The sequence below is a fragment of the Colias philodice genome, chromosome 8, assembly GCF_061535455.1.
Source record: "Colias philodice isolate Cphi_HAF_F1 chromosome 8, ilColPhil1 Martin Lab GWU primary, whole genome shotgun sequence".
In the NCBI taxonomy this organism is placed as follows: Eukaryota; Metazoa; Arthropoda; class Insecta; order Lepidoptera; family Pieridae; genus Colias; species Colias philodice.
The window spans coordinates 1824007-1845148 of record NC_143093.1 but is presented as its reverse complement, the minus strand read 5'-3'; the positions used below and the strand labels follow the sequence as shown (position 1 = coordinate 1845148).

The 21142-nt window shown below is 34.4% G+C and overlaps 2 protein-coding genes across 2 annotated transcripts in view; both read left to right on the top strand.

Annotated features, from left to right (window-relative positions):
* LOC149486302 (galactokinase-like) overlaps positions 1-20918 on the top strand; it is a 34390-nt gene extending 13472 nt beyond the window's left edge. Inside the window, exons 6-9 of the mRNA XM_089697736.1 lie at positions 1859-2040; positions 10313-10428; positions 12198-12356; positions 20768-20918. Of these exons, the coding sequence (XP_089553862.1) occupies positions 1859-2040; positions 10313-10428; positions 12198-12356; positions 20768-20881 (571 nt within the window). The 3' untranslated portion in view covers positions 20882-20918. The remainder of the gene's footprint in view (positions 1-1858; positions 2041-10312; positions 10429-12197; positions 12357-20767) is intronic.
* Positions 2889-4467, top strand: LOC149486303 (uncharacterized). The gene has a single exon (XM_089697871.1). It carries the CDS (start codon positions 2889-2891, stop codon positions 4332-4334), a length of 1446 nt encoding a protein of 481 aa, XP_089553997.1. The 3' UTR covers positions 4335-4467.
* Positions 20919-21142: the final 224 nt, after the last annotated feature.

Sequence of the window (21142 nt, the reverse complement as noted above, 5' to 3'; positions counted from 1 at the left end):
TTTCGTGTTGTAGTAAGATAATATTTAACTAGCTGTGCCCCGCGGATTTACCGGCGTTGCTCCGCTCTTATTGCTCTTAGCGTATGCACCACAGACATGTATGTATGCACATATCCTTCCTCAATAAATGGGCTATTTTTAAAACACAAATAATTTTTCAAATCTGTCCAGTTTAGCACGTTCAACAAACAAACTCTACAGCTTTATAATATTAGTATAGATTATTTATTTAAGAGGTCAAGTTATTTATATGTTTTATTTATTATTTAGTCTATATGTTATATTAGCTACCCACGCGTGTCTGCTCTCTAAAGGAATATTTTTTCCACGTTTTGTTATCACGTGACACTTTCTATTGTATTACTTACTAGCGACCCGCCCCGGCTTCGCACGGGTGCAATGCTGATACTAAATACACTACAGAAAAACTGTGAACGTTGTATATAAAAACATAGCGGCCCGCTCCGGCTTCGCACGGGTATAAAATACATAGCCGGGCGGCCGGCCGGTACCGCCGCAAACGCTATGTCCCGCAATTTTTAAATCTGTAATATCTTCGAAAATATTCACTTAAATCATACGGTGTAAAGGGCCATATAGATCTATATTAAATGAACAATGTATTCAAGGTATTTAATTGGTTAAGGATTAATGCTGTATTGGTTAAAATCGCATCGAAAATTAGCCATTATTTGTCGTAAAAAGTAAATGACAAAAAAAAGTTATTGTGGGTTATCCATAAGAGATAGACATATACCATCGCGGACTTTTCTGTAGATCTTTTCAATGTGTATAATACTTAGTACATTATTTTGATAAAACTCGTAGGGTTCAGCCTGCGTTTGCAATGTAAGCGGAAAAAATGTAATTTTTTACGATATCACATTAGAAACCTCAAAAATAACAGTACTTCTCTACTATTTAATGGATGTTATTATACATATAAACCTTCCTCTTGAATCACTCTATCTATTAAAAAAAACTGCATCAAAATCCGTTGCGTAGTTTCAAAGATTTAAGCGTACAAAGGGACATAGGGACATAGGGACATAGGGACAGGGAAACCGACTTTGTTTTATACTATGTAGTGATTATGTCTTGCGTAAATATGTGTCTATGTTATTATTTTTATATCTAACAAATAATAAAAATAATAAAAAAACACACAATCCAAGTCTCAAATTATTGGTTCAATTTTCTAGCTTTACATAAATTAAGAGCTATATTTGGCTTTATAATCCCTATTGACAAGTGTTATGAAACCCATCAGGCTTGTAAACAATATTCATTAAGACTTCATTGAATCGATGTTTTAGTGTTTGTTTATTAAAACAATATAATAAATAAAATAAACCTACAAACATATTTTAGTTTAAGGGCCGATTTTTCAATGCTTGGATAAATCTTATCCGTCCAATAAAGTATTGCACGATAATATTAAAATGTCACTATAAACTGTCAAATACGGGCAATTAGAATACGTTTTTAAAATGGTCGTTTTATACATTACTAGCTTACCGCCCGCGGCTTCGCCCGCTTTATCTAAAACCTAATAAATTATATACTAAAACCTTCCTCTTGAATTACTCTATCTATTAAAAAAAACCCCATCAAAATCCGTTGCGTAGTTTGAAAGATTTAAGCATACAAAGGGACATAAGGACAGAGAAAGCGACTTTGTTTTATACTATGTAGTGATTCGACGAATAAGTTTTAACCAAGGATTGAAAAATCAGCCCTTAATTATATAAAATTGAAATCCTTATAAATATTTTACTTTTGAAAAAATCCCGAACCATGATATTTTGAATAAAACAATTTTAATTTTTGAAAATAATTTATTTAATGTTTGCTACAGGTCGTTAGAAGCAAAACAAATACCACTCGAAGCGGATGACACAGTGATACTAGTAGTCAATTCGAACGTAAAACATCAATTAACAGGCAGCGAGTACCCGCTGAGACGTGCGCAGTGCACGGAGGCCGCGAGCCTACTGAAGGTGCAGTCGTTGCGGGACGCGCGTTGTGAAGATGTTGAGGGTAGGTTGATATTTTTTTTTGTTGTACACAGTCTCTGACCTCTAGCTGAAATATAGGGATGTATGTAAGATTTATGTATGTATTTTTGCGGTATGACTACTATGGTAGATATGATTGGAAATCATGACAGCTAGCTGTGTTAATAATGAGTGTGAGGTTCAATTTAATGGGTGATATTTTACAAATGCAATTTTTTTAATTTGTTTAAAAATATTGTAATTGCATTTTTATTTTTTACGCCTTATTTGTTGCAACTCATACTAAAACCACTTCCTAAAAAACCTACTTATAACCTAACTTTAAATAACAATGGCCTTTAAATAATAATAACGGCCTTGTATTGTTCTTTTATTTAAATTCAACTAAGTGAAAGAGTCTATACTCTACCAAGGCCTTAACTTAGGTACATTTCATTAATTATTTCATTCATACATTCATCTGAAATTACTTACAAAATATTTGCTTCAGTTAAATCAAAGTAAGTAGAAATTATCAGTCAACCGTTTTTTCAACGGACGAATAATTCAAATTTCATGCATAACATGTTATCTATCTATTGTTAAACCGGTTGCTTAGCAACGCTTGACAATAACGTCCTGAATTCCAAGAATTGCTGTTGGTAAGCGCGGGAAACTTCGAATGAAGCGGGTGTAATTTTTCTTGGCTGAGTTAAAATAATTAATTTTTATATGATCAGTGGAGTTTGGTTTTGTATATATAGTTTATAATTGTATATTTTTTATTAATTGTGTATAGTTAGTGTTTATTTAGGTAAGTTTTTGTATATATTTAATTTATAGTATGTAAAAAGTTAAATTTCGTGAGGTAAGGTTCGGTCTGATTGTTCTATGAACGATCCTCCGGATCCTATTCCCCCGGGACTGGTTACCCCCGGTCCTGAGGTAGCTAGTTACATAACAATCCCAATTGTTACAAATACATGCTTAGATCAGAATTTGGAGAGTACTCCAAAGAAACGACGCTATAGAAAGCATGCAAAAGATTCAAATGAATCAATGATCACTGAAAATATTGATGTTGGTGATAAGCTAAATAGATCTAATAATAATCCTAAATTACATGACTCTGTTGCATTACAAGATAGTCGGTGTGAATATGTACCTTCAGATTCCTTCCCTTATATTGTTCATGTACAGAGAACTGAAACATCACCCGGCGATGGCTCTACTCTGCATCCCATTACTTTTGGAAGGTTTTTAAAGAACAATAACATAAAAAACATTGTGTCTGGTAGCATTAAAAAAATAGGCAGAAACCGTTGCATTGTTGCTTTCACAACAGCACAGGATGCTAATGAGTTCGTCAAAAATAAAAATTTGAGTAGCTTTAATCTTAGTGCAAAAATTCCATCATTCAATATTACCAGAATTGGTATTGTTAAAGGCATTCCATCCGAGTGGTCCCCCGAGGAAGTAAAAGAATATGTGTCCACCCCAGTAGGTTGTGGTAAAATAATTAAGGTCCGAAGGATAAATTATAAAGTTAATGTTAATGGTACTATTTCTTGGAAACCTACACAATCAGTCGTTATAACATTTGACGGACAAGTTCTCCCTGAGCGTGTCTATGTTTGTTATAACTCTTTGCCAGTAAACTTATATATTTTCCCTACTGTCCAATGTTATCAATGTTGTAGATACGGTCACACTAAAAATATATGCCGATCCAAACCTAGGTGTTACAAGTGTGGTCAAGACCACACAGGCGACACTTGTACGGTAGAAGAAGATTGTGCGTCATGCTTATTATGTTCTGGTTTCCATTATGCTTCTAACAAAATCTGTCCTGAGTATAAACGGCAAAAAGATATCAAAATATGTATGGCTCAAAAAAATATTTCTTATGGTGAGGCAAGCAAATTTTACCCACAAATTACAAAATCATATAGCGAGGTATTGATAGCACCATCTTCTAATTCAACCCCAAACAGAATAAGTGTTAATAATACAAATTCTTCATACAAAAAAACTTTTCATTTAAAACCTAAATTGCCTCCTAAGTCTATAAAGGGTTATGACAAAGTTGCTCATAATGATATTATTAGACAAGCTCAGATTCCTACGCCTGAAAATGGCTGCGGATATCAAGTGGTCCATAATGAAACCGAAACATCTCAGATTATGGATATTATAACTTCTTTAATAAACACTTTATTAAAAAATAAAACTTTAAAACCGTCCAACGTTGCCACTTTGTATAAGTTAATTGATAGCATAAGTAATAATAATGGATTCCAAAATAATACAGTGGAACTGCAGGAGCATAATTCCTAAGAAATCGGATTTAATTCATATTATAAATAAGCATGATCCTATTATAATCGCTCTTAGCGAGACTTGGCTAAAACCAAATCTCAATTTTAGAATTCCAGGTTATGTTTGTATTCGTGATGACAGAATTGATGGGTATGGTGGTGCTGCCATACTCATCAAAAAGTCTATACAATTTAAACGTCTTATATTACCAGCGCACAATAATAAATATGTAAATAGTGTTGGCATTAGTTTTAAAAATATTTCAATCATTTCAATTTATATATCGTATAATTCAGAATCAACGTTTAATTATTTACAAAATCTATTAACATCAATTTCTACTCCTTTATTACTGCTTGGTGATTTTAATTCCCAACACCAATATTGGGGAAGTGGTATTACTACTAGTAGTGGTGAGCAACTTTTAGATATTATGGACATGCATAATTTATGTATACTTAACACAGGTGAACCAACACGACGTACGCGAATGAATGAAAATCTGAGTGCGGTAGATCTTTCTCTTTGCTCGCCAGGATTAGCTTCATCCATATCATGGCGTCCTTTAGCATCTTCATTCGGCAGTGATCACTTCCCTCTATTAATGTCAGTTCCTATAGGAAATACTAATAACACAACAAGAAAGCCAAGGTTGAGGTACCAATTGAACAATGCCAATTGGGATAAGTTTAGAGAAAAGGTTGATTTACGTATTATAAATCTTCCTGAAAGTCATGCAGGTAATGAAGAGACGTGCTCTGAACATCTTGCTAAAATATTGATTGAAGTTGCCGATGAAACTTTCCGACATAAATCTACTAAAAGTTTGAAAATTCCTTCCCCACCGTGGTGGGATAATGAATGTAGTGATGCAGTCAAAGAAAGGAAGCGTATGGAAAGAATTTATGCAGATGACATGTCCGGTATTAATTTTGATAACCTCTCTGAAGCTATTAACTTTACTCGATCACTTCTTAAGAAGAAAAAACAAGAAGGTTGGAAATCTTTTTGTTCGTCATTATCCCCCGAGACTTGTCCAAGTGAAGTGTGGAAAAATATTAGACGTTTCCGATCTGCTTTCAGAGAACAAACATCTGTAATTTCTAAGGATTTAGCTCATAAATTTATGGATAATCTAGCTCCATCTACGGCCCCAGAGTATATTGAAAAACCCTTACCTATTGTCTCCCCTTCAGACCACAATTATAGCTCTGTAATAGGATCTCCATTTCTTTTAGAGGAACTCAAAGGAGTTCTTTCAAGTGTTAAAGATTCCGCGCCGGGTATGGACGGGATCCCGTATTCCTTTTTATCTCACCTATCAGAAATTAGTCTTAAATATTATCTGGACCTCATAAATTTAATTATGATTTCTGGGAAAATTCCACGGTCTTGGAAATCTCAAGAAATTATACCTATTTTGAAACCAAATAAATCTTCGAGTGAGGTATCATCATATAGACCAGTGGCTTTATCGTCTGTCCTTTGCAAAATTTCAGAGCATTTAATAAAAAATCGACTGGAGTGGTATTTGGAACATAACAATTTTTTATCGAATAGCCAATTCGGATTCCGTAAGGCGAAAAGCGCCATTGACAACATCTCCATACTTACTTCAGATATCAATATTGCTTTTTCGGATAATCAACATGTTGTTGCTGCGTTTGTTGATATTCGCTCAGCATATGACAATGTGGTTATCACCATCCTACAACAGAAACTTATCAGACTTGGTATTCCAGACGTTTTAATTAATTTTATTATTTCTTTATTAGAGGAGAGATATATTGTTTTAAATATTGATGAATCCGTCCATTTTCAACGTACCACGAGTAAGGGTCTTCCTCAAGGGTCGGTCTTAAGCCCTCTATTATATAATATTTATACGCACGATTTAGCTGATTCATTTAATAATAGCATTAACATTCTTCAGTATGCTGATGATGTTGTATTATACACTATAGATTTTAGTTTAGATTCAGCTTGTAATTTTTTAAATAAAGGTCTGGTCGAGCTTAAGTCTTGGCTAGATAAAAATGGATTAGATGTTTCTGTAGACAAAAGTGTCGCTGTAGTTTTTACGAGATTGCGGATAGTTCCTAGGGTTTATATTAGTTTTAATGGGAAACAGATACCACTCCAAAATCATACAAAATTTTTGGGCGTGTTATTAGATAGCAAAATGGCTGGTACTTATCACGTCGAGTATATATGCTCAAAATGTGAAAATATATTAAACTTGTTAAGGTGTCTTTCCGGAGTTTGGTGGGGTGCCCACCCTTTTTGTATGAAATTGGTGTATAATGCTTTGATTCGTAGTATTCTGGACTACGGAACGTTCTTGTTAGAAAGCGGTAACGTAACGGCACTTAAAAAATTAGATCAAATCCAAGCTAAGGCTCTGCGAATCGTATTAGGTGCAATGAAATCGAGCCCTATTAATGCCCTTCAGGTTGAATGTGGAGATCCTCCACTGAAAATCAGAAGGCAATATTTATCTGATAGGTTTTTGTTCCGTATAGTACAATTCTCCAACCATCCATTAATAGACAAATTAAAAATGTTAAACGATCGGATAAGTACGTCTTCTTTCTGGAAAAATAAGTCAATACCTTGTTTAGTTATAAGTTACCGTAAATTAATTTCAATGTCAACAAGTATTTTTCAGTCGCCAGTTTTACCGCTGTATGCATTTAACTTTAAGTGCCTTTTGATCAAACCAATTATAAAATACAATATTGGAATCAATAAGAATGATACGGATTCAAATGCAAACTTTAGGTTTAATGTCGATAGGGAGTGGCGTAATTGGCATCATATTTTCACTGATGCATCTAAATCATCAAATGATAGTTGTGTTGGAGTTGGTATATTTCACGTTCAATATAAGATTACACAAAAGATCAAGCTACCGCCGGAGTCTTCAGTCTTTACTGGAGAGTGCTTTGGGCTCCTAAAAGCATTAGAATATATTAAATTAATGAAACTACCTAAATCTGTAATTTTTTCTGATTCAATGAGTTCTCTGCAATGCTTAGATAAATATTCTTTTTACAATAAACCATTTTACCCTGTTATTTTTCAAATCAAAAATAAGTTACATGAATGCATTAATCTGGGTTACCTGGTAACTTTTGCTTGGATCCCGAGCCATCGTGGAATCCAAGGAAATGATAGGGCTGATAGCTTGGCCAAGGATGCGGTGCAGTGTGGAGATATGTTTCCATACATGAACTATTCTCATGACCTGCTAAACTTACCGAAGCGATATCTCTTTGAAACGTGGAATACGGTTTGGTCAGATACTGGGCAATGTAAGGGAAGGAATTATTATAGAATCCAACCGACAATACCAATAAAGCCTTGGTTTGTTGGTGTTGAAGCCAATAAATTAGTTATATCTTCAATAAGTCGCATGAGAATTGGACATATGTGTATACCTAGTCATTTAGCCAGAATTGGTGTGTTAAATACTGAAGTTTGTGAGTGTGGAGAGGGCGAGGGAAATATAGACCACATATTTTTCTCTTGCTCTCTATACGACCATTCTTCCTTTTATAATTCCTTAATATCCTCAAACGTTCCTCTTCCTACTCGTATGTCCTATCTATTTATGTACCCTAAAAAATATCTGAGTAATATATCTAATTTTATATGTAGCAATAATATCAAATTGTAATGTTAATTAATTTCCATTTAATCTATTTAAGTTATGTAAATAAGTATTATCATAATGTAAGTATGTATTAATTTTTTTTTTCCTAAACTCTTTTGATCATCTTGCTATCGTCCTACCCTATTTTCCCGTGTATGGTTTCCCTACCTTTAACTTGACACTGGCAAATGGTTATCTTCTTGCCATAACGAAAAAAAAAAAAAAAAAATTGCTGTTGCTAAAAAAGTTCCTTGAGTTGTGAGTAATTTTATTTTACAATGGTTCATCCTACTAATATTATAAATGCGAAAGTTTGTGAGGATGTGTGTGTCTGTGTGTATGTGTGTGTGATTGTTACTCTTTCACGCAAATACTACTGAACCGATTACAATGAAATTTAGCACACATATTATAGAGGATAACTTGGAATAACACACAACAAACTAGCCCATTGATATATTATGTTAAATAACGGGAGTAATTTAAAAATTAATTGCTATTCCTATACATTCAAGCTCTTTTGAAATTTTCGAATCTAAATATTCAGAACATCAGGCATATTAAAATTGTAAAAAAAATCTTGTAAACACAATTTATTGACTGCAATATAATACAAAATGACCATTTTTAATGTAGATAACATGCATTATTTTAATTAAGAAACAATAAAAATATTTTGACGAAACAACGTCTTATAATTCGATAAAGCCGGCTGCACGCACGAAAAAACATGGCTCATGCGGCGTTACCTCGCTCTGAGGCGTTCCGTGTAAGGCTTGAAGTGCGAGCGAGAGCGCGGATCGAGCGACAAAGAAGCACAATCGGACGTTGTCACGTTCTACTATCGTCAGTAAATAAAAATAAATAAATAAACTTATAATTGTTTTATCGAGAAAACAAATATATATATTCTCATCCCATATTAAAACGTGATAGATTAACAATGCATTTAAATTTCGCATAAATTTTATAGATTCAAAGAGAGCATTGTTAATTATGTTTTAATTATGAAGTTCTCATTTGTATTCTGTTGAATAACACATGTATTTGTTTTGGTGATTTCAGTTATAGTGTAAATTGTATGAATTTCCATGAAACATATAAGGACAACTATGTCATCGGCTTTATAATAATGTGAAATATTAAAAGAGTAACTATGGAGTTTCATGTCGGTTCTTCTCCATTGATACTGCTTTCCGAATCGGTGGTAAATGTTAAAAGTATGTTATGTCGATTCAAAAGTGATTCCAGAATTGAATAAAGAAATTTTTGAGTTTGAATTTGAAATAATAATATGTAATATTCATCTTATACAAATGTGCGATAATTTGCAAAATTAAAATGCAATGCAATTTTTTCAGCATTATTTTTTATAATTTTGTATTCTTTTTGGAATTTTCGGTAAAATTTAGTATGGTCTCACTATGGTATGGGAGAGATTTTATTCTCTGACCAATCAATTTTTAATTTTGTTTACAAGCCAATTTTCTCTATATTAAGAATTTTAATGAGTCTCCAGGGATCCAATCTTAGTCTTCTGTATTATTATACTCTAAGGCCGGTTGCAGAGCTTCACCGACCATCAGTGCGTACGTCAGTCGCGCTTGTCATATGTATGGAAATTCATAAACCGTTCATAGCTAGACCGACCATACGCACGCGAATTTCCATACATATGACAAGCGCGACTGACGTACGCACTGATGGTCGGTGAAGCTCTGCAACCGGCCTAAGAGCGTATACGCACTATGCGGGTAGCCGCATTGCGGGTAGCCGTCCGGCTGACCGCAAGCACAATTATTATGTACGTAATATTCATTTCTATGCGCACTGTGCGGTCTGCGGTAGCCGCATCGCAGTGCGCATAGAAATGAATATTACGTACATAATATTGTGCTTGCGGTCAGCCGGACGGCTACCCGCAATGCGGCTACCCGCATAGTGCGTATACGCTCTAAGATTATACCTAGCAAAAATAATTATTAAAAGAAAGAAAAAAATTAATTTAATTTTTTTAATATTACTTATATGGATACGTTTTGTATTTTTTGGAAATTGGAAGCAAATGCTGTTTGTTAAAGTTTGAAACTTAGCAAAACATCTTGAAGTAAGCTGATAATAGACGAAGTGGTTATTAAATTTTATTTTAGGCATAAGGTTACGTATATGTTTGGAATAAATAAATGTAGGAATGAAATAAAACACACCCAATTTCACTTACTTTATTCAAACACAGTTTTTAAATCCTTTTTTTTAACACATATATACACTAACATATAAATCCTCATATAAACAAACATCCAAATAACTGTACCTTCAAAAAGCAGTATTTTATTTCCAGAACTAAAATGGTTAAAAACCGATCCGGACGTGGTAAAAAGAGCAGAACACGTAATAAATGAAATCGCCAGAACGGAAAAGGCCGCAACTTTGCTGCCGCTAAAGGATTTCAAAGAGGTAGGTATTTAACTTTAACAATAAAAACGATTAAGACAAATTGTGATGAGCTTTAGACTATGTTTCTAGATTGTGTATTAGCAACTTCCTGGAAAAATCAAGTTGGAACTTGGAAATAGTAGAATTAGGTCATGGAAGCAGGTGTTTTAAGTTTGTTCTGGTCTTTTATTGGATTTTTTATTTTATTATATTTTTTTATTGTGTGTGTGTGTCAGAATGTTGTACATAACAATATTTAAATATTAAGGTCGTGTTCTTACTATCTTTTACTTTCGTATTTTTATTACGTACTAGCTTTCCGCCCGCGGCTTCGCCCGCTTTGTCTAAAACATAATAAATTATATACTAAAACCTTCCTCTTGAATCACTCTATCTATTAAAAAAACCGCATCAAAATACGTTGCGTAGTTTTAAAGATTTAAGCATACATAGGGACATAGGGACAGTGAAAGCGACTTTGTTTTATACTATGTAGTGATGATATTATTGCGTATCTTTTACTACATTTTTATTATGTTGTATTTTTGAATTGAAACTTCTCAAGCCCGTTAAAAGTATAATTTCAAGGATGCGTTTAGCATTACCGTCACATCATGGAGTATGGCGACGATTTTGGTATCTTTGAATCTTATCAAAAAGGTTTCACTTCTGACACACACGCTCTTTTTTATTATTTGTGAGGTATTTCTTTTTTGATTCAAGATTTTGAAAGTAACTTTAAACAGCTTATAAATCGTTAACTATGTGATATTGGAAATCCAGGTTCATAATATTATGATGATCTGGCAAACGCGTTATAAGCAAGAAATGCGAAAATTTCAACTAATTCCTCAAAATTTCGCGGAACTAATTCCGAGAATAATTATAAACAGGAATTTCAATGATAATATTCTGTTTATTAAACGTAAATTTCAGTAAATAATTACTTGCGGAACAGGAAAATTAAACTTTAAAGGAATGTTAAAGTAAAAATAATATTTGATGAAACACTGCCTAATTTCGTTAGAATACGTTCGATTATTATTTGGCCCTGTTGACTAACAAACATCCAAACCTCTATTCACCTGTATGTTTGTATGTAACCGACTTTAGATACTATCATCTTAATATATATAAATCTCGTGTCACAATGTTTGTCCTCAATGGACTCCTAAACCACTTAACCGATTATAATAAAATTCGCACACCATGTGCAGTTCGATCCAACTTGAGAGATAGGATAGTTTAAACATGACAGTTGTAGGTACCACGGGCGAAGCCGGGGCGGACCGCTAGTGTATTTTATAATTTATGAACTAAAATTTATTTTGTTAACTTGCCAAATATAATGCAATATGGAATTTGTAAGGGAAGGTACTGTCTTCTGAGATACAGGTTAATTACCTAGTTCAGAAGGCAGAGCAATATTGTAATGTTATATTTGAAGTTGCTAATAAATTTTATTTAGCTATTGCATAGCTTCTATCGCGGGCCTTGAGCGCGGGGACCGAATCCAGAAATTCCGTAACGAAAAACCTCACGCTCCCCACTCCGACGGGCTCGGAGGTGTGGCTTGAAGGCATAGCATGCAATAGCTTTACCGCGGCAGTCCCCGAGTGCCATTTTATTACAGATCCTAGATAAGTGTACAAACTTTGAATTAAATCTGTCCGTATATCGGTTACATACAAACATATAGCTGAAGCTAAAAAAGCGAGTTAATAAAATTAATATGTGAAAGTTTATATGTTTGTTAGTTATTATAGTTGTTAAAAACGTGTTTCTATTAGGTTGGGCAACTATTCTACGAGTCACACGATTCCCTCAGCAAGCTCATGGAAGTGTCCTGTCCTGAATTGGACGAACTGGTCCAAATAGTGAGGTCTTGTCCCGGGGTGTATGGGGCTAGGATGACTGGGGGCGGTTTTGGAGGCTGTATGATCGCGTTGGTAAGAAAATTTTACTTAATTTGTGGTAACAGTATAAGGGAATTGGACGAACTGGTCCAAATTGTGAGGTCTTGTTCCGGGGTGTATGGGGCTAGGATGACTGGGGGCGATTCTGGGGGCTGTATGATCGCATTGGTAAAGAAATTTTATTTTAATTTTTGATAATATAATCTACCGTCCTCAAAGATATGAATTTTGACTGAAGTTTTAATAGTTTATGATGTAATTTTTATGTGTTATAAAAAGTCTAGAGATGCAACGAATAGTTGTTTGGCCAGATACCGGATACCGGATGTTCGGCCTGACCACCAGCCGAATGTTCGGTATCCGGCCGCCGAATATATTCGGCCGGCGGCATTTTGAGTTTCGTAGGTGCGTGTCGCGCACCGGCACGCCGCCCGCGCCGTGCAGGTGCAGGACTTGTTTCGTAGTGAACGTTCGCGCGGTCACAGTTCTTGGTAGAGACACTTTTATCGTGTCAGTCAGCACGAAACGATTTCGTCAAAAAAAAAAATTCGTTAAAAATAATAAAAAGCTTCAATTACAACTGTGTCTTTATTTAGAGTATATTTATAAAATCTACCAAGTTTACTATCCGGTATCCGGCCTGATAGTACATTACCATCCGGTATCCGGCCGGATAGTAAAAAAGGGCCGCTTAAGGCAATTACACGGTTCAACGACCTTAATGATTCTGTCACTACATTTGAATTTGTTTTTTTAACCGCCCTCTATAAATATACATCGTTGTTGAAGTAAAAGTGACCAAAGATTATGGAATTGTATACTGTATCGTATAGTATCGTAATGTGTTAGTGGTTTCTACCTAATTTATGTTTTCTCTGAGAGGCAGTAACATATTACATTTATGAATAGTAAATATTGTGTACTATGTATGTTGTAAATGTAATGTAGGAAGACTCATCTTTCAACATTAGCCGTTATAAGCAAAGTCTCTACTACATGATCCATTCTGGAGACCTTAAGATGACTAAGCAAGTAATTATAAGTTCTAGAGTGGGGAACAGTTAAGAAAACACCGATTTAGAAATTAATTTTATTCAACACGGACTCTACTATATTCTGGAGACCTGATGATGGCTAGGGTGGAGAACATCTCACCTACAGAGATATAAAAGATGGAGTACATTATTTGACGTAATTCTATAGAACGGCCTCTACCATGTCATGGTGTATCGAATGGTAATGGTGACCAGGCAAATATATTTAGCGTTCTCTGTATATCTCTTCATACCTAGTAGGAATATATGCATGCAACCTACACACACCGAAAAAAAATAGGGGAACGGACAAGAAATCACGTTTTTTTCGACTTGTTATGTATTTTGTAGTTAGTTCGGGGTTAATTTTTTAAATCCTAATTTGAATGTTGGGTTGTAGAATAAAAACGCCTTCGTGACAATTCATATTTTATTATTCCTTCACTTGGTACATTCACTTGATAGTTTTCTTAAATCCATACTAATATTATAAATGCGAAAGTAACTCTGTCTGTCTGTCTGTTACTCAATCACGCCTAAACTACTGAACCAATTTGCATGAAATTTGGTATGGAGATATTTTGATACCCGAGAAAGGACATAGGCTACTTTTTACCCCGGGACTTTGGATAGGTTTTATCCCGGAAATCCCACGGGAACTATGAGGGCTTTTCTTTGACTGCGCGGGCGAAGCCGGGGGCGGAAAGCTAGTCTTACATAAATCACAAGGCACGGCTATGGCACTTATAGACCGCACTGGTCAGCTGTTTAAGATCAATTGGCTCGCTGATCGTCTCTTCAAAAAATGTAAGCGATCGACTGTCAACTAACCAACTGGAGGGGAGGTTAAGTTGTCAGGCGGTAGATTAAAAATACCAGAAAACCTTGTCGATGGAAATGTTCTATGTATGATTTTAAAATTTGTAACACGAATCTATTTCTTTTTTCCTCGGAGAGTCACTGCAAAGGAATTATTGTTATATAATTTATATTTTTATGAATCACTAGCTTTCCGCCGGCGGCTCCGCCCGCGGTTTCAAAGAAAAACTCGCATAGTTCCCGTTCCCGAGGAATTTCCAGGATAAAACCTATCCTATATTACTCGTGGATAATGTAGCTTTTGAATGGTGAAAGAATTTTTAAAATCGGTCCAGTAGTTTATGAGCCTATTCATTACAATCAAACAAACAAACAAACAAAGTTTTTCTCTTTATAATATTAGTGTAGAAGAAATCATCGGTTCACCCAGTTAAAAGTGCGGAGGTAACGGAACCAACAAAAAATTCAGTTGAATTGAGAATTTCGTCCTATAATGGCGTCGGCTAAAAATGTTGCTATACGTTTATGTCAGTTTTGACTTTCCTACGATTTTATACAATAATATAAAATTAAATGATTTTATACAATATAAACAAAATTGCTGATTTTCGGCGGTATGGCGACCATTTGGAACTGTCTGAAAAGTATGGCATGGCGATTTTCGTACATGACTACTGGACGATGATTACCTGTGCAAAAATTAGCCTGGTACAAATGGTTGAATTTTTTTTTTAAATCAACGCATTCACGTCGGTATTGTGGGCTGTAAATTACACCGGAAAAGTATGGCATGAAACTACCGCCTACTTCTTTTTTATGGGCTATCGGTAAATCCTAAAATTTTTGTGTTACAAATCGTTTGCCTTCCGTTATTTATCCGACGAGTTCGACTAACGCCCACGCGACTAGTCTGCCGGTACCACTGTTCTGACCATGATTTTTCTTTTTGTCATTGCGTACTAAGAACACTGTAGAACCGGCATCCTGTTACAAATGACCCAAAATTTTGTGTCAGTATCTCCTGGCTTTGGATTGTTTTGGACCCTTAAAATATACGATAGAACAGCAATTAATCTTTTTTAAAAAATATTCAAGGCACAGGGAAAGTCTGGTTACTGTTTTATAGGTATGTGTTTTCTGATAATATTTTACTGTCAAAAATTATCAACACTGGATATTATTCAATGACGCCTTTCAAAAACAAAACTAATTTACAAACAGATTTTTATATCTTTACATACCTATTTTTAACTTTCATTTCATGAACTGCTCATGTAAATACCTATTACAATCTGGTTTAATTTAACAAAACATTCAATTCGGTGAATTTTAGCGTTATTTTGCAAAAAAAACCGCACGTACAGTCCCCCGTCCGAGTCGAACTGACACCGTCAAATTTCGTCGAAAATATGCAATAGAGGTGAGGTTTTATGTGGGTTTTATTATAAATTCGAGTTTTTTCTTGATAATTTAACGATAATAATGAAAATTGAAAAAACAATCAATACAAATTGTTACAAATATCATAACATATTTTTTGGTACCTATAAATTTCATGTATAAATATGTAGCCGTTTTCCTAACAAAATGCGTTTTATGTTCAAAAAGGGGTTGATTTGTATGTATTTTTTTTATGTTTAGGCCGTTCTAAACTGAAAAGTAAACAATACACTTTGTTTATTATATCCTTGAGTATCACATATATTTTTTTTAAGACAATCGTACCAACAGTCCTCAACAAAATTCAATATGTATAAGGTGTTTTTCGGTTTTGACCATAGTGATCACCTTAAGACAGATACCGGATAGGAACCGAATATTCGGTGCATCTCTAATAAAAACTCGAAAATGCAGCACCGATAAGGTTATTTTAATGTTCCGCTTGCTTCAGCTTTTCGTGAGATACCGTAGTAAAAGTAGACAAGTAAAGAATAAATATTTTAGCTTCATATAAATTGCTTTAAATATTACATCTAGTAACATCTATGAGATAATTAAGAAAGTGGCAGTGACTTGTAATTTAATTGATTTAAACAGTTCAATGAAATATAAGTTTTAATTAAAATAGTTCATTGATATTTAACATTACACATGCATGTATTGAATGATATAGATTTTAACTTGATACAAAATAATTAAGACTCACAGACACAATGGCTCGAGGCATTCTTGTTTTTGAAATTTAATATGAATACTTTTATATTTACTACAAATTTAGTTTTAATCCTACTAATCCTACTAATATTATAAATGCGAAAGTTTGTGAGGATATGTGTGTCGTATGTGTGTGTTTGTTACTCTTTCACGCAAATACTACAGAACCGATTACAATGAAATTTAGCACACATATAGAAGGTAACCTGGATTAACACATAGGATAGCTTTTATCCCGGAAATCCCACGGGAACGGGAACTATGCGGGTTTTCCTTTGAAAACGCGGGCGAATCCGCGGGCGGAAATCTAGTAATAAATATCTATAAAAGTGAGGTGTCTGGACAATAAATATAATAAAACAATTATTATATTTTCGTATATTGTTTTGGAAACAGCTGGACCATTTTTACGATTTATTGTGTGGCAGATAGTAACATAAAATAAGTACTTTGTAACTTTATGGCAATAATAATGTCTTTTCTGTTGTTTTTTTATCACAAAGCTTATTTGTCTAATGGCTGGTTCACACTTTGATTAGTGTGAGTGCAGGTGATTAGTGCGAGTGCAGGTGTGTAGTGCGAGTAGTGTCCAATTCAACTGCGAGTGCAGGTGATTAGTGGGAGTGCAGGTCAATGGTGCAATTCGCGACGCTACACACTACGCTAAACACTAAACACTAAACACTCGTGTCCAGACGTGTTTAGGCAGGCACACTGCGAGTGAGGGGGAAGGGAGGGCGCGCGGGACGTGGCTACTCGCAGTCCACTCGCAAAAAAATAGAACACGCCTATTCACTTTACTACACAGCCTACTAAACACTTGCACTAAACAGTCGCTGTCCACACGTAGTTACTAAACACCTGCACTAATCACCTGCACTCGCACTAATCAAAGTATGAACCAGCCATAACAAGTGTAATCCGTACCTCCTGGCATAACACGTGTATCGATTACTAACAACTTCTTAGAACTAACTAGCATTCTTAAATTAATTTAATTTACCTCCTGTGGATTCTTTATAGGTTCATATTTTTATTTTATAATAACACTAAATTCATTATATTTAGAGAGATTCCTCAACGAATCACAATGATACACAAATCGATCTTTTAGTATAAGGGTGCTTTTCCACCAATAATGTGCGAGGATGTCAAGCTGTGCTGTGAATATGTGACATGTGTGGGCGAGAATATTGCTATTGCTCAAAATTATAGAACTTACGAACGTACCTCGAACACATCTTTCGCTTGTTTTGTATGCGCAAAAACTTAGCACCGTTGAGCCGTTTCAACCAGAGCTGTGTTGATCGAGGCGTGGTAAATATCGCGATTACATTGGTTCTTTAAAAACGCATCCCTCGCTACGTATCCTCGCATATCTTTGGTGGAAAAGTAGCCTAAACATTGGATTTTTAGAATGTATGTTTCATCATGATCATTGCAGGATATACGTTGTTATTTTTCACTAGATAAATCCTAGATTACGATAAAACTGTTGCATCACTATACTAGAATACTCATAAAAATATCTAAATTGATTCACCTATAATCCGCTGAAAAGCTGACATACAGATAGACGGGATTACGCGTGCATTTAAATATTGAATTGGATTCTATATATAACTCGAAGTATATTGAAATCGACAACTTTTTTATTAACAACTACGTTTTGCCCGCGGCTTCTCCTGCGTTGTTTAAAAGTTAACAAATAATTATAATTATACTTACAAGTTCCTTTTGAACCACTTTGACTTGATTTTGACTTTTGATACACTAATCATGGTTACGAAGTGAAGCTTTAAAAACCGTGTTTAAAAGATAATTTATGTATTTAAGACCGTTAAAATCATGTGTAATTTTCTAAAATACTTCTAGCATTTTCACAATTCTAGATAATATTAAGTTTGTCTGAATTTTCTCTTCAAAGCTTTCGACATGTTCGGTTTGTATTCTTGAAATTTTCATCACGTATTAAGGGTCGATAACTTTGCCTTTATGTTCTTTCCGGGATCTCTTAGGATAACATCATTTTATTGCGTTTTCTATTTTTAGTGTTAAAGTAAATGTTACTAAAAAGGTATTGCAGTTCGCTTCCCTGTTCGTCGCTTCCTTAGGTTATTCAAGAATGCTTTTGGCTGTTTTTTGATTATTTTATTTATTTTTGTTTATTATTCTATAAAAGAAAAACATTTCCTATATCTTCCGAAGTGTAGTAAAAATTCAGAAAGTAAATTAAAATTATACAATGTTTAGACTAACAATACACTGATTATAAATAATAGGCCAAACGATAAATATTATTAATTCAAATTATTTTTTTAATACGTACAAACCAACAAAATTATAGTTGCAATATTATGTAATAATAGCGTAGCGCTGCTACGTAATGCTACGAAATGTCTACAAACTTCGTAGCTTTAGTGTTTTACCGTAAGCTGTTCTAAATACTTAGGTCAAAATTTGTAAGAAAAGCTTAAAATAGGAAAACATCTGTATTATCTAACTTATCGATTTCTATAATAAAGCAGAAAAAAATATGATCATAATATATATTATATCATAGATTTTGGAATATCTCGCAGTTTTAATAATAAAAAAAGACATACGTACTGAATTAATAATCTCCTTTACTAAGTTTTTCATTGAATAATATATTATTCATATATTATTAATAGCATATTTTTATCGAATGTTCTAGGAAAAGTCAAACAATGACAATGAGGATTATTGTGGATTTATTGCTTATGGTTAGGGAGCCAGGTGCAAATTTGGTTAACTATTTCCTCTCAAGAGATAATTCGTCAGACGCATGAGAGTATAGTATTATAAAGCCTCGTGAACGTCAGCTGGCGCTCGGTTGGGGGGGTGAGCGGTTGTAGCCTCCCACGCACATAGGAAAAAAAATACATTCATTCATTCATTTCCTCTCAGCTAAAAATTTGTCAAATTGTAGCTAACCCAATATCTCAACGAAAAAAAATAGTCAGCTGGTTACAACATGGTGTATTATACGTCAGCTGGTGTCTCGAACATGAAAGTTAAATTTAAAGAAAAATTTATTTTCCGTTATTTCCTCTCAAACAAAAATTTACCTGATGATAGCTTATATGTAACTGTGGATAAATATATATGTCAGCTGGCTGTATCTTGGTGGAAAAACCGTCAGCTGATACGGGAGGCTACAACCGCTCTTCCCCCCAACCGAGCTCCAGCTGACGTTCACGAGGCTTCATAATAATATACTTTGATGCATTTTACTAATTACCGCTTGAGAGGAACTTGGTCATAAAATCTGCTGCTGGCTCCCGGACCATTACCAGCGGTCCGCCCCGGCTTCGCCCGTGGTACATGTTTATGTTTCCTTTCCATAAGAACCATCCTCGTACTTCAAGGAATATTATAAAAAAAGAATTATCGAAATCGGTCTACCCGTTCACGCGTGATCCGTGACCAAGGAAAACGGGTTTCATTTTTATATAATACTAGCTTATCGCCCGCGGCTTCGCCCGCTTTGTCTAAAACCTAATAAATTGTATACTACCTTCCTCTTGAATCACTCTATCTATTAAAAAAAACCGCATCAAAATCCGTTGCGCAGTTTCAAAGATTTAATCATACAAAGGGACATAGGGACAGAGAAAGCGACTTTGTTTTATACTATGTAGTGATATAGATGCGCGATTAAAATTGCAAAACAAAAATAATTAAATTCTATCAAAGACTAGCTGTGCTCCGCGGTTTTACCCGCATCGCTTTGCTCCTATAGTTCTTAGCCTTATAGCCTTCCTCGATAAATGGGCTATTGAAGACCGAAAGAATTTTTCAAATCGGCCCAGTAGTTCCTGAGATTGAATCCTGAATCTCAGGAAGACGCGCTCCACGACCGCGACCACGACCGACCACGCTCGCTGTAAAGTGTTCGAAACATCGGGAAAATAATATAATGAATGAATCGCGTTTAAAATCCGTTAAAAAGTCTTTAATTTCTAGCTGGTTTAACGCTGCCCATTATAAAGAGTGCCCATTACTTTTTAGTACAATCTATAGAACAAGAGTTAACAATACAAAGTATAAATAATATAGAATCTATAGACACATTTTTTCTATTCTTTATAAAATTTATATCTAACTAGCTTACCGCCCGCGGTTTCGCCCGTTTTGTCTAAAACCTAATAAATTATATACTAAAACCTTACTCTTGAATCACTCTATCTATTAAAAAAACCGCATCAAAATCCGTTGCGTAGTTTTAAAGATTTAAGCATACAAAGGGTCATAGGGACAGAGAAAGCGACTTTGTTTTATACTAAGCTATGTAGTGAAGACAATTTTCCCGCTAAATTTAAACTAAAAATTCATACACTCGAAAATCATATCCCTTTTTCTGGGTAAAATCCTCATATATTTTAAGGTTTTTATAATATTATATTTTTTCAGGCACAAAAGGACTCTGTTGAAGAAATAAAGAAGAAAGTATTGTCACAGTACAAAGGGAAGCCAACTTTCTTTACTTGCAATCCGAGCGATGGTGCGAAGGTCTTACAAGTGTAAATTGTAATGTTATATAGAATAAATTGTTGTTTTGTTACTATATTTGTTTTATTTTACATCTCATATATTATTGTTTATTATTTATTTATTTAAATTGAATACACATAACAGATCACGATCTTGTTGAGCCTATAAGCGTAACATTAATTTCAGGAGCAGATCGCAACCCAACAAAATGTGTACAATTATTATTATTACAATGCGATACAGTTCAGTTATCTAAAGCTATAGGTATTACAATTCACATTTAAAAATTTTATA

Excerpts from the sequence above, each read along its gene's own strand:
- LOC149486303 (XM_089697871.1), top strand. The coding sequence starts at position 2,889 with ATGAACGATCCTCCGGATCCTATTCCCCCGGGACTGGTTACCCCCGGT.